This window comes from Camelus ferus, chromosome 24 (assembly GCF_009834535.1).
Source record: "Camelus ferus isolate YT-003-E chromosome 24, BCGSAC_Cfer_1.0, whole genome shotgun sequence".
Classification (NCBI taxonomy): Eukaryota; Metazoa; Chordata; class Mammalia; order Artiodactyla; family Camelidae; genus Camelus; species Camelus ferus.
The window spans coordinates 454,748-469,531 of NC_045719.1; the positions used below are offsets into that span (position 1 = coordinate 454,748).

Here is a 14,784-nt window from a genome sequence, read left to right on the forward strand (position 1 = left end):
TGGCCTTATTCTCGTGTCTTAGATGAGGAAAGTGTGGCACAGAGAGGTTAAATTACTCATCCAAGGCCACACAGGCTGCCGTGGCAGCACCTGGGTTTGAACATAGCAGCCTGGACCAGAGGCCACAGTGAATCTAAGCACACGGCGCCCTTTCTCTCTCCAGCAAAATGTATGTATGACTTAAAGTGACCACTGCTTGGAACATCACCAATTTGGATACCAAAGGTTTAGATCCCTCTTGGTAAAGAGTCATAAATGAGACATGTATGTTATGGGTGGGGAGTGGGTGGATACAGCTCCTTCCTCTACAGGGGGACCACAACATCTTAAAGGGAGACCCCTTAGGAGGCAGTTTTATGGTTTCAGGTCTTATATTCAAGTCTTTAATCCAAATCTGAGCTGATCTCTCCACACGGTGTAAGGCAGTGGCCCACCTTCATTCTTCTGCGTGTGCCTATCCAATCTTCCCAGCACTGTTTCCTGAAGAGACTATCCTCTCTCCACTGCATTATATCCTCAGTTCCTTTGCTGTAAGTTAACTGACCAGTGTGTGTGTGGGCTTACTCCTGGGCTCTCCATTCTGTTCTACTGATCGATGTGTCTGTTTTTATGCCAGTAAATACCACACAAGCCATCATCTTCTTGGTGGGCTTTCCATCCTGTTTTTATGAGAATTAACAGGACCAATCTTATAGTTGGGTAAGAAACACCAAACAACCAAAGCAATCTTAAGAAAGAAGAACAAAACTGGAGGCATCACACTCCCTGGTTTCAAACTACATTACAAAGCTTTAGCACTGGAAACAGCGTGCTATTTACTGGCATAAGACAGACACATTGATCAAAAGCCTAGGAAAAAATGCCTTCGCCCCTCACCACTCAGGACAACTAAGGCAAGACTTCTCTGCATCAGCGTCGAGAACCCGCAGAAGCCGTGCAGCTCAATTCCGGAGACTAAGACAGAGTCTTCAGTTGCCCTGGGATAAGACTAGAGTCAAACAACACGCGAACAGCAAATGAGTGGTGCCAGGGGAGGGTGGGGTCACGGCTGTGCCCACCCAGGGACGACCCTCCCTAGCACGGCCCCCAGGAGGGAGGCGCCCCTGCTCCAGGTGCAGATGCTGAGAGGGCCGGCAGCAAGCACTGGACCAGGCAAACTGGCCCGCCGGCTCCTGGTTCTTCTGTGAGAGCCGCACGAGACCATCTTGATTTTCCAACAAGCAAAGGGAGGAGGAAACACGCTTGTGACCGGCGGGGAGCAGAGCTCCAGCCAGTGGAGGAGGCAGAGCTGCAAGCTCTCACCCGGCCCACCCAGCAACCTGACCTGCCCTCCACACAAAATTGGAAGAGCCACAAACTTGTAGGACTCACAGGACCAGAGAACACAGTCAATCCTTGTATATTTTCTACCATCCTTCTTTAAAAAAAAAAAATTTTTTTTAAAAACCTCTTTTCACATAAAAATGTTTTCCTTGGATTCCACGAGGAATCAACCTTATGGCCCCCATTTTATAAATGAGGGGCCAGCCAGAGCCCCAAAGAGTTAGTGGGATGTTAAGTGAACCAAAGAACCAGGACCCAAATTCAAAAGCCTGGTGGTGCAGGCCCTGGCTCTGGGGGTACCAGCCAGACTGAGTGGGTCCCTGGAAAGGAGCAAACCAGGCGGGGGCAGATCCACGTCCAAGAGCAACACAGGGCTTCTCTAAGAGCCTCTAGGCAGCCCACCCCCATCTGCACACGAGTGCACCTGAGGAAGAAAACTAAAGACACGCAGGGAGAGGTCACCCATCAGCAGTAACCACTCTCTCCGGGCCTCCCCAGCTCTGCACAGACACACCCCCGGGCACCATTCTGCAAGTGACAGGTTTCTATCAGAACTGACGACTGACAGGATACCGCGTGTGCCCCATGACTGAGCAATAGCAGAATAGTGAACTGCCAAATGCTGTTTCAAATTTCTCTTTACAGAGAAGGAGGACGTGGCACAATTCTGTCAAAATCAGTAACGCAGCAGCCTGAGCCGTGACGCCAAGTGGCCCTGAGACCTACAGGCAGGTGCACATTCATTTCGCACAGCTGTCTAGTACTTTATCTAGTCTAGTCTCAGTTCTAGTTCAGCTGCGCTGAACTGAAGTTCTCAGTGAAGCGCGGACGGTTCTCACCTGTGAACGCGTGTGTGGCCGGAAAGCCAGCCTCCTGCATGCTGCTCTTGCAGACCCGCACTCCGACTCGCCGCTGTCCCGACACAAGGAGCGTCCAAGGGCCTCAGGTGACCTCCATCTCAGCATGCCCACCTGGCTCCTGGCAGCATCTGACTCCCACCTGCCTGCTCTGGACCCTGGGAGCAGGCGGCACCTGGGGTGGCCCCAGTCTGGCAGCGTCACCCTCGCACTAGTCACGTCAGCTGTCCAACCAGAATGCGGAGGCCATAGTGGGCCCAGAAGTGAGGAAGCTGTCCCACCGACCCTGGGCTTCCCACCTCATAGGGAGGGCCCCCAGAGCCGCCCGGCAGCCAGCATCCTTCCAGGGTTCTCAGCCACTCCAGGGGGCTCAGGAGGGTCTCATCTGCAGCTCTCTGTGCTTCTCTCCCGCTGCTGAAATTAGAAAGAGAGGTCACTGTCCTGATGACCCGCAGAACACGAAGTTCAGTAGACCCACAGAGGCCAAAAAAGACAAGGAAAAGCCCCAGAGCCTGCTCGTGACCACACTGTGGGGTGGGGGAGGGGCAGCACCAGTTTTGGTGCCTGTGAAGGGCGGAGCGGAAGCTGCACCTGCATCCTGAACCAGACCAGGCTGGCTGCTCTGAGCTGCTCTACAGGTCTCCCCCAGGCCACTCCAGGCCAGACACCTGGAGAGGAAACCTATTTCTTAAGCAGGTTCCCAAGGTCTTAGAAGTGGGGTCTGGGGTTCACACCCACTGCTGTCAGCAGGCCAGTAAGAACTTGGATTGAGCAGTTTTAAAAAGCGACTCTTAAGGGGGAGAACAAAGGCCAGTATTAATTTCTTTAAAAGAACAGGAAGGAGGGGGAGCACACGGCTCAGGGGTAGGGCATGCGCCTTGCATGCACGAGGCCCTGAGTTCAACCCCAGTAGCTCCGTTAAATAAATAGACAAATAAACAGACCTAATTACCTCCCCAATTTAAAAAATTTAAAAAACACAACAGAACGGAAAAGTAAACTTAATGTATAAACTGGCCCATGCATATTACATATTCCATAATAATAAAAGCATTTGACACAACACTTTCCAGATACTTTAATGTCATTCTATTACACAAGAGCAAAATTAACATGAGCAGAATTCCAAACGTGAATCTTCGGTACTGGAGAAAGTGATTATCATCACCTCATTCCAACCAACTTACAACCAGTTTGTAGGAAATGTAACCTTATTCCTCTTTCACAAATCAGAGAAAAAAAATTTAAGAAAACAGCACATAACAGACAGGAACCCTCTGTTAAAATCTTCTTGTTGCTGTAAATGTAAGGTAACAAAGTAAAACATCACTAACACAGACTAAGTAGAAGGAAGACCTAATTCATTAACGAAGCACCTTCATCGTAAGAAAATGCAGCTGCACTGCCTTCGTGTACCTGCAGTAGCAACCTGTCACCAAAGTCAGCCCAGGGGTCCTCAACTTCAACCAACAGGTGAAAATTTTAATTAAAATCATTTACATAAATGGTGGTTCTGAAGTCCTTGAAAATGTGAGAAAATATTCTTCCTCTAAATTTAAAAATTCCCCATCAAATGGCCAATACTCACAAGGCACGGACACCCAGCATCCCAAAGTCCTACGGCAACTCCTGGAGTCAAGGACCACATGCACTGTTGTCAGGGGACTGAACCGCCAGATGAAAACAAAAGCCTGCCTGCCCTAAAGCCTGACAACCTGTACTCTCTCCTGTGACGCTGTCAATGCCCAGAAATGCTGGACTGTGTTTGTCCTCTTTCTCCAAACTCAGACAGACTAAAGTGTGGTGAGGTCTTGATGTTTCATTGTGGGGTTTGGTTTAGATCATCTTGTTTCACTGCAAAAGGTACGCTACATGACTTCTTCTAAAAACCAAGCTATACATTTCAAGTGGCTGCGGGCAAGACTGAGGCTGATGCAGACAGAAGCAAAAGAAACAGCAAACTCTCCTCGCTTCTCTGTCATGCTCAGCAACGCTTAGCTGGGCTTCTCCTAAAAGAGAGGCGTGGTGGCAGGCCTGCAGCAGCTCGCTCTGAGGTCTCAGGCATGGTCTTGGCCTGGACTTTTAGGGCAGGACACGTGCCATTCCCAACAAAGACTGAAGGGGCACAGTCCCTCTTCATGAAACACTTGGGAGCCTCCTTATGAGCAACATTCAAGTTAAACTGTGAACAGCCATCCCATGCTTTCCTAACTGCTAACAACACAGGTAAGACACCCCTTCCAGAAAGATAAACAAAAGAGAGGAAAAGGCCCCCAGAATCTACGGACTGTGCTGATCAGGGAGGGACCAACCATCCACACCAGGGCCGGGCACCAGCGGGGCTCAGTGGGAAAGTGCAGATGACCAGCACGCTGGGGACAGGCGAGGGCTGGGGCCCAGGTCAGCAGAGCCACAGCATGTCTGCCTTCACTGCCTGGCAGCCAACCACGACTTGGCAGGAAAGCGGAGAAGCCGAACACGGTGCCCATCGCTGCCCTGCTGCCTCCACCCTCGCGGGCCCTGCTCACAAGGTGCCCTCACCGGCTAGTCTCAGAGGCGTCCCTCAACCAGCCCTGGCGCTGAAGCAGGATCCCAACTGGAAGCCCCATGAGACAGGCGGTGACTGGCTGCTCCTCCACTGGCCCTCAGCACCTAAGACACCACCTGTGCCAGGCAGGCACTCAGTACACAGGAGTCTACAGGACGCACAGATGAGTGGGCCAAGGCAGCCGGTGTGTAGAGGGGCACACACACCCCCGGCACCCCAGCCCACCGCCCCAGGCCTGAGTGACAGGTGGTGGCCCCAGGCTGAGAGGCTACTCCCACCTCTGGTTCCGAGCCTCTGCGCTGACAGGGCTCTGGCTACCACCACTGGTCACAGTGAGCCAGGGAGGGTGCGAGGTGACCCTGCGCACCTGCGCTGCACAGCAACGTGCCCAGGAGAGGCCCGTGGGGGTCTCGGGTCTGTACCCTCTCACACCGCAAAGACCACTCTAACCCCACAGAGGCCGAATAACAGCCCAGACCTACTGAGCAGGAGGTGTGGGGCTGACGCCGGTCCCTCCTTCCAATCTGCGACTCCAGAATCGCAGGTTGTTTCCTAAAAAGGTTAACCCTGGTCATACTCAAATCAGGAAAACCAAGGGGGAAAAAGAGAAAGAACAGAAAGAGGCTACTTACCCAGGACGGAAGATCACAGGGTAACCCTGAACCACATGCACGAGCCCCCGCTGCAAGCACACCACCACCATCCTGTTGTGTGTGCACAGGCGCGCGCACACACACGCCCTATTTACACTGGGATGATGGGCTGGAACAACCAGGAGAGACATCAATTCAACATTGCACTTGGAAAGTGTCACTAAGTCCCTTCCCTAAGAGAGCAACAGTCACTAAGGAAACAGAGCACACCAAGGGGAAAAACACCCCACAGGAAGGGGCTTCTTCTAAAACATGAATGCCCACAAAACCGAACCAAGTAAGCTGTGGAACATGGTTGCTTCACCACTGGTTCCCAAGAACTTGTACGACACGCAGCCTCCTAGAATCACCGAGGAGGGGAAACTCAACTGCGTTCAACACATCGCCCTTTCATGGAAGTGCTCTGGAACACAGACACACGACTCAGGAATCAGAGTCACACGCTGGGCACAGAGACCAAAACCCAACAGACAGGAAATGGCCTTTTATCAAAATCTAGTCACATTTTTAAAAGTGCAATGCGTAGAGAATAAACACTGCAGTTTTGTTTTTATTCCCTCTCAACCCGGACAGACTGCCTTGCTGGCTGCGTGGCGGTTGCCTGGGTGACGGCCAGCCAGAGCGTGGCTCCAGGCTGCCAGGCCCCGCCTGTCTGACCGGCACTCGCTCCCTCCCTCCAGAGGCGAGAAGGAAGGAGCCGGAGCCGTAGGGGGATGGTCCTAACTCGACAAACCAAGGCACTGCTGCAAAACCCCCAAAATAAAAGTAAACACAGTCAGAGTTGTGCTGCGCTGTTGACTGGAAAAAAATGAACAGCCAGCAGGTTCATCAGAGGTCAAAGTGGCACCAGACTCTGAGTGAGACCAAAGGCAGGGGAAGGGTCAAAGAAGCCTGAGGACGTGCTTCCACGGAGCTGGGCTTCCTCCACACAAGCCCTCCACCTTGGATGGATATGTGGACCCTGGCCAGGCGGCCAGCCTCAGGCCCCATTCCTCCCGCAGCCAGGCTCATCACTGGTTCTGCGCCCCACAGTGTGATGAAGTCAAGGTCCCTATGATCTGAGCACGCCCCGGGGCCCCTGTCTGTGGTTCAGGGAGACGGGACAGATGTGCACAAGAAGGATACAGCGAACACGCACAGAGAATCTGCACAGGCACTTGGGACAGACCCCTCTCACTACTTTCCATTTCTGTGTTTCGGGCTGGAGAGTCCACAGACAGGCTGGGAGATACTGCAGTCCTGGATGGCGGGATGGACCTCAGGGACTGAGGTCACCATCTCAGGAGGCAAGTACAAAATCTAGAACACTTTCTTGAAATACGCACACAAGAGGCAAACAGGGAAAGTGGCAGTCCTAGTGGTCCGTCCTGCAAGATGTCACCTCAGCAAATCCGACACATGATAAAGCCTAAAGAGTTTACAGTCTGGGCTGTGCCCAGACTAAGGCAATTACGCAGGAAAGCTGTCCCTTCTGTCTCCTCACACTACCTAGGAGCGGGGCAGGCCATGGGGGGCGCCCGGCACCCCTTCATTTCATGGAGGGGGAGACTGAGGCCCCAGGAGGAGAGGAAATGCACTAAGGGACTGTGGGATGAAGGCCAAACTGGGCCGGAACCAGGTGTCAGTCTGGGCCCTGGCCCCACGTTCTCCCGTGGACGCCAACCGGCCAGAGGGAGAGGCCAAGAAAGGGGCCTGGGCACACCGTGTGGCTCAGGAGGTCCTGAGACAAAGTCCACTTGCCCAGGCAGGTTCACCAGAGGTTAATGTCCACAGCACCAGCGCGCCGAGAAGTCCCGGAGGGCGGGGCCTTGGCACAGAGAGTCCTCGGGTGGACATGCACTGACTGAAGTCCCCCGACTTAGTCTGAGCAAGTCACGGTCACCTCGAGAGGGGATGCCTGCCAAGCAGAGGTCACCTGCCGAAGCCCGGTGGGAAGAGCACAGGCGGGCTCCACACCCAGGACTCCCCACCACCTTGTCATCTTCAGATGGAGTCAGCTTACAGTGGGCAAGCAGGCCAAGAAAGAGGGGCCCCCAAGGGAAAGGGGTGCAAGAGCAGCAGGAAGGAATGCGGCTGGTCCCCAGCGGGGCGGCTGCGCCCCGACCTGACTCACGCCTCGGCGCTCCCTTGACCTCCCGCTCTCTGTGAGGTCTCTCTCATTACCCCCACGTGCATTGTTTCAGGTGCTGGGGAGGCAACAGTGAGCCAGAGAAACCAGCTCCTGTCCCCACAGCACCTCCACTCTCGATCTCTGTCCGCAGAGTCACCTCTAATGGGAGCTTCTCCTGATCTCTGTGTCCGGGGCACTGACCAGGGGCACGGAGCAGGACCCAGGACACGCGGGTCACACGGCACTGAGTCACGTTGGCGATTCGGCTGGTCACCTCTGCCCTGCACCCACCCACAAAGCGCCAAGGGCCCAGGCTGCTGGCTGGAGGCATCCGCCCCCTATGGAGGCCCAGGACAGGCGTCAGGAGCGCAGGCAGGGCCAACCCTCCACCGTCTGAACATGCTCGAAGGAGAGCTTCCCAAACAGGCCAGAGGACAAAAGACCGGACTCTGAGTCGGATGGACTCAGGTTCACCTCGTCCTGGCAGTGTGCTGTCTGGGCAGGTACCTCCCTACTCTGATCCTCTGTTTCCTCACCCTCAAAGTGGAAGCAACAATGGCGCCTCCTCACAGAGTGAGTCTGCGTCTACCGAGGGGCAGGTACACAGCACTCACCCCCGGCCCACCTGCTCCACCTCACCTGACCTGGCACAGACACCAGTCCACCTCACTTTGCCTCAGCTCATTCATCTTCATTTTTGTTTTGAGTTCTTGATAAAAACCTAAGGTCATAAGCATCCTATGTCAGCTAAAATTAGTAACAGAGAGAAACAGGGGAGAGGGTACAAAATTAAACAAAATGTGTGGGTGAGGTATTTTGTATGAAATGTGGTAGAATAAAAGAGAAAAAAGTGACCCAAAAAACACTTCCTTTAAAAGGAAAAAGAATCTCTTGATAGTCAACTTTTTTTCACATTTTCATACTGAAATATCGACTCTTAAAAACAGCAGTAGACTAGTAAATAAACGTGAGCCAGGTTTCACGTCTCTTTGCCAGAGCAGAGTCAAGCAGGGGCCAACCCGCCCCGCCCTCCCTGTTTGGTTGGTCCCCTCTGTCCAGCAATGCCCTTTCGAGCTCTCCGCGTGCACTTCTCAAGCTTTTGCAAGGCCTGCACCCCTCCCAGCCCACAGCTCAGTAAATCCAGGGCCTATCCACGTGACAGGAGGTGTGAGAGCCACCAACACCTGAAAAGCTCATAAGAACTGACCCACCGTGAAACAGCCGAGGCACCCTGCAGAAATGCAGGCTGGGTAACTGCAGTCGCTGTGCGAGCACAGGTTTGCCCCAGGCCCGTGCGCGGCTCCTGCCAGCCCCACACCTGCCCTAGAGTCAGACACGCAGGGGGCGCCGAGTCACTCGTGGTGTAGCTCTCTCCTGTCTCTCACATTCATTTTCTAAACACTTTCCCCTGTGAAAAAGAAAGCGTGCCACTTTATAATGTATTACAACTCAGGAAGGTGGGTAGTGGTGGACAAAAGTACTCCAATAATATTCTTCTTAGATATTTCCAAAAAAGAGTCCCTGTGGTCTGGGACAGACATGGGAGAAAGGAGACGTGTGTGAGCCTCGGGCAGGCATCTTCCGGCACCTGGGCCACGAGGCTCAGCCGGTGGCCAGCAGACACCAGTGCTCAATCTAACGCAGGTGCATTGGTGGGTCACACAGGGCTGCTACTGCGCTCTGGCAGACACGCCTCTCAAGATGAGACTCAGGAGAAGTCCTGCTCACCTGTGCAGAGGCAGCCAGCAGAGGGGACACAGGTACAGCCCCACCCACATTCCTGTGGAACATGCACTTCCACTCTACCCCGGGCCACCCCAGCTCATGGACGCGCATCACACACCCTTCAGGAAGATCAGGACCCTAGAGCCACCTTGGAGAAACCACAGTTCTCACAGGAGAGCTGAAAGATCATCTGCAGACCAACCTTTCAAGAACAACTCGGAATCCAACCAGTGAGGCGGCCATCTGAGCCACGCCCATCCTGGGAACATTACCCTTTCAGCCCTGTCAGCATTGAAGGAACAACTTAACCCGACCAGAGAAACTCAAGGACATAACACAAGATGGTAGTCTGAGGTTGGCCCCCGGACGTGATGTCACCGCAGTGGTGGCCACGCAGAAGAGTGACGCCCATGGGTGAGGGCCCAGGGCGCCAAGCCACCCGATGCACGGTGTCCATGTGGACTCCACGTCCATCAGGGACACACTAACAGGACATCATGTCTTCTGCGTCTGTCCCGAAGAGCAGGTGTGGACAGGCAGAGGATTCCAGGAAAGGCTGCCCGGACCTGGCTGACGGGACAACACGCCTGCCCCTGTGTCCCGAGGCCTCCAGCTGAGCAGAAAGGGTACATCAGGCCCACCTGTGCTATCTGGGGACAAAGGGCAGTGCAGGTGCTCTTCATGGAAGCACCACAGGAGGTACGTGTGTCCTGCCAAGCGTCCCCTCAGGGAAACATGCCTCCTGCAACACAGAACTGGCCCTCCCGACGCCCAGAGTCAGCAGTCAGCAGGGTTTCCCTGGCTGCAGAAGCCACCCCATTCCAAACAGTGTGCATCCCTGATGCTGAGTGAATGATCCGCCTGTCCCACGTGTCCACCACCTGTTCTGGAAGAGAGAATTCCGAGGAAACCACCCAAGAAAACTACAGGGTCCTGGCAGCCGAAGGAAAGGTTAAGCACCAAATTTAGAATCTGGAGCCCTTGTTCCTCTTCCCATCACTTGCCAAAGTCAGCCACAGTGTCTGTGGGGCCTTTCAGGATCTAAGCACTCCACGGCCTGGCCAGCCTGACAGGCGACCTTCTCCGCATTTAAAGCAGCACCTCCTTTCAGCTCTTCTTCCCCTCGAAGCCCAGCCCTAGATGACTCCCCTCCCCTCCAGAGCTGTCCTGCTCTGCAGTGGAGCCCTTGGAAGCTCCTTCAGACGTCCGTGGAAGGCAGGACAGAGGCCCCGCAGGGGACAGGAGGCGACATTAGCATGGCACGCCACAGCATCGCTCGTCCCCACTCCCCCTAAGAGGGAGACGAGGATCTGGTTGTGTTCCTCACAGGAAAGCAAACTCTCTAGGCGAGGGTTCCCCTAAGTGTCCTGAGAGGAGGCATGCAGCCATCAGGACTAAGTTTTGCCTGTTTTAACTGAAACACTGAGTATATTGATAAATAATTTGAAATACGAAAATAACCACAAGTAAATACACAAGACTAATGTCAAAGAGCGAGGAGCTGCTTGTTTATAGGGCTGGGGTCAGAGGACATGCTGCAGAGGCCAGGAGTGGGAATGACACGCTTGCTTCGGCACTGACCCAGCCGCTGGACCACGGTGGTGCTGCGCTCAGAGGAGCGAGCACGGCTCTGGGGTCAGACAGCCGGGGCTCAGAGCGGCCACCACACTCTCTGCACTCAGTCTCCCCAGCTGTCACGCACACGGCACTCACGTGGCTGTGAGGCAGTGGGGCTGAGTGAGTGAGAAAACACGTGAAGAGCACACAAAGATGCAGCACCCAAGCACCCAGCAGGCCCTCCAAACGCAGCTCAGGCGCGAGCAGGGAGGAAGGGCAGGGAGACAGACCCTCGGGAGGTGTGTGGACGCGTGGTCAGCCGACCACTGGGCTGTATGCGGGGAGCGGGGCAGAGCATCTCAAGGGCACTTGCCAAACATCACTCCTCGGAGGAACCCACGAGATTGGACTTCAATAATTATGGAAACAGGGCACTATCAGGCGTGACCCCCTTCCTCCCCACCGCCTGACGCAGGCCTGCTGCTCGCCCACAAGGCCCTCGCCCCACCCAGCACTCGAGAGTCAACACCCAACCACACCATCAACCGCAGGGACTCCCCGCATCAGAGAAACCGCTCCAACTGCGATGAGCCGTCTCTTCACTTCCTCTGAATAAAAACGTTAATTATGTTCAATAAAACCATACAAGAAATAAGTTACAAATGACATCTAAATAGCAAACCAATGCCTAAAAATGGTGGCCTGGGAGAAAAGGAGGTGACTGGCTCCCTCAAGGGTGTCCCGAGCGCCTCTCTCCCCCTTCCTTCTCCTCTGCCTCCCTGTGAGGCCCAGCCACACGCAGAGCACCTGGGCCCTGAGCCCGGTGGTGGACTTGGGCAGAGGAGAGCTGCACTTGAGGACGGAGCCACCGCTGAAACTGAAAACAGTCTTGCGACTCTACCACCTCCCCTCTCCCTGCTGGTTCCCATGGAAACAGACCTCAGATCCCAGAACAGGGCAAAGACAGCACAGTGCCAGTCTCCCTGCAACCTGTTTCCATGGGAACTGAAAGAAGGGATGGAGGTTGGGCAGCTGGACCGCCTGCAAAGCCCCACTCCCATCAGCAGGAGATGCAGCCGGGGGCTGGCACGCCAGTTCAGGGGCCTGTAGGCCTCCAGGGCTCGTCAGGAAAGGGGGCTCAAAGCAGGCTAGATGTGGGGCCAGAGCCAGTGGAGGCCCTCCCAACACACACTCAGCAGGTGACTCACCCTCTCTCAAGGGTCCCCTCACCAACCGGGATGGTCCACTTAGACCAGGCAGCAGGTCACCCCAATACTAGTGAATTAGAATCTCATGTGAACATGCCACTTTAAAAGTGAGAATTTTGAAAAATTCTACAATTAAAAGGAAATAACTTGGCTAGCCTTAAAATTCCTAGTCTAAAAAAATATACAGAGAAAACAGAACAGACTTTATATTTCTGCTAAAAATATGCAGAGTAATACAAAAGTAATACAAAACTGTTTATTTTAATACTGAACCCACAAAATAGTTTCAAACCACAGAAAATGTCAGTGTGTTATTCAAAAGCAAGTTACTGATTTTCTATTTTAAGAAATCTCCATTTTCCTTATATATAAAAAGGGAGCTATTTCAGTTTGTTTAAATACATTTCATATCTTTCTTCAAAAACCGTAACATTAATTTTTGAAAATTAAAATATGAACAAAGCATTCAACTATAAATCACTGAATTATGTTCAAGCTTACTTGAAAAAAAAAATCTTCTGATTATAAAATGTAAAGGGGGAAAATCACTTCTTTGATTAGTCAGCACACAAATAACAGAGCTCACCGTATGCAGGCCTGTGGCTGCAGGCAGCCAAAGAAAACTTCAGTCTGTGATACACATTTTCATTCCAACGAGGCAGAACTATACATATATTTATTTATACATGCATGTATGTCACACACAAACTTTAACACAAGTTAGTGTTAAGACTCAGTAGCTTTTTAGGTTCCCAAAGCCCCAGAAGCTGGTGCCACATGTGCTGTGATGAGAAAATGGAGAAGAATGAGGGATTTCCGCATTTGCTCAAAAGACAATAAACACCCTGCTATCCCACGTCCAGGGAGGCAGAGGCTCACCACCTGCACAGACCACTGGCAGGAAGGCAGGCTGAGTCTGTTTATGAAGGACTTGGTGGGATTAAAGGACAGAGAGCTTGGCTCCTGGTCATTGCCTCTGAAACTGGAGAACTTCTGAGCAAGAGAATACATCTCATCTTCCCGCCCGTGAGGGGCCGAGCCCACCCTCTGGCCTGGTCCACACCCACAGGGGAAACCCTGCCTGAACCCTCCCATGAACAAGGAGCTATTACTCCCCAAGGAGACAAGAAGGAACAGGAGCTGCCCCAGCAGTTGGGACTGACAAAGCCCTGGCACAGGTGCAAACGACTCATCGGTGCTTGTAATCCACCCTGTACCTGTCAGAGCCTGGAAACCCTGCTCCCTGCTGTGGATTTGCCCGTGGAGACTCAGGGAACTTTGTTAAGCCCTCCCAGCGTCCACAAAGAAAGCGGCACTTGGCTGCGCACCCACTGTGCACACACCAGCAGCACAGTCAGCAGGGCCAGGGTGTCTCAGAGCCTCCAGCCTGCCCCACGCAGTGCCACAGCTGGCGCCCCACTGCACCTGCCCCTGGGTAACAAGGGCACACATCCCGCCAGCTCGGGAGCTCTGCCCCTTTCCAGTCCCCGCCTCCCAGGGGACCAGCCCCAGACCTCCCCCAGGCCGCCCTGAATCACAGAACTTCAAGCTGTCAAACACTCCATCTTACAGGAGACCCTGAGGGCATTTTTAAATTCTGATGGACATTTAAAATAATATTTCAAAATAACTGATATCTGTATGTAATCTGTGTGTTTTAATGCTGTTTCACATGCATCATGTGTCTAACCTCTCTCTCCCCACAGTAAAGTAATTTCACCCAGGTCTACATTACAGACAGGTAAGGTGGGGTCAGAAAGACCAGAACAAGACCAGCGTGGAGAACTCTTCCCACTGGAAGGCCACCTCTTCAGACCGCACCCCGAGGAACCCCCAAAGCCCCAGTGTCAGGCCTCTCCACCCCCGCTGCAGAGACATCTTCACAACCACCTGGGTGCTGATAGCCCTAAATCTGTAACTGCGGCTCAGGACACTTTCCTTAAGCTCCAAATCCAGTTTCTGGACAGCCTCAGGAAGTGGGCTCAGTCTCGCATACTCCACAAACACATTCAACTTTAAGACATCAAAAACAAATTCCTCCTCTGCATCAATGTGATGGGCCCAGAGGCGATCACACTAAGCAAAGTGCATCAGAGGCAGAGAGCGTATGACATTGCTTGTATATGGACTCTAAAAAAGCGAAACAAATGACCCAATTTACAAAGCAGAAGTTGACTCACAGACACGAAAAACAAACTTACGGTCACCACAGGGGAAAGGAGGGGAGGGATAAATCGGGAGTTTGGGATTAGCAGATACTAACTACTATGTACAGAACAGATAAACAACAAGGCCCTACTGTGTGGCACAGGGACTTAGTATCTTGTGACAACCTACATGGAAAAGAACCTGAGGAAGAGCAGACACCTGTGTGTCACTGAAGCTGGAACTAATATGACATTGCAAATCAGCCCTACTTCAATTAAAGGCAAAAAAATTCTTCCTCCTGGCCTTTTCCTTCTCTACACTCGTGACTCAGAGCAAAAGGGGTGGTCGTCCCAGATCGTCCATACTCCTCACCTGCACACGCAGCCACCCTGGTGCCCACTGACCCCTCAGCCACTCTGTTCACACTGCCGGGGCTGACCTTCAAGGACACCCCCGCTCAGGGCTCTCCTGGGTGGAAACTGACTGTGGTTTACCACTGTCTGCGGTGTAACGTGTGATTCCCAAGCGTGACCAACAGAGCCTTACAGCCTGCCCTTCCCAGACTGCTGGCCTGCCCTCTACTCCGGTCCCTACCAGGCTTGCCGCTGGCCCCTAAACCCACCAGGCTCCGCCTTGTTCCAAGGAAGGACCCACG

At 53.2% G+C, this 14,784-nt stretch overlaps 1 protein-coding gene across 7 annotated transcripts in view; it reads right to left on the reverse strand.

Moving 5' to 3' along the window:
• The window catches only part of LDLRAD4 (low density lipoprotein receptor class A domain containing 4), a 120,117-nt gene that overhangs the window by 55,127 nt on the left and 50,206 nt on the right, over positions 1-14,784 (reverse strand). For 6 of the 7 annotated variants that reach the window (XM_032467093.1, XM_032467096.1, XM_032467097.1 and 3 more), the window contains exon 3: positions 2,163-2,594. In XM_032467093.1, coding sequence (XP_032322984.1) covers positions 2,163-2,202 — 40 coding nt within the window. In that variant the 5' untranslated portion in view covers positions 2,203-2,594. Of the gene's footprint in view, positions 1-2,162; positions 2,595-14,784 lie in introns of those variants that run through there. The other variant, XM_032467091.1, reaches the window with a different exon arrangement.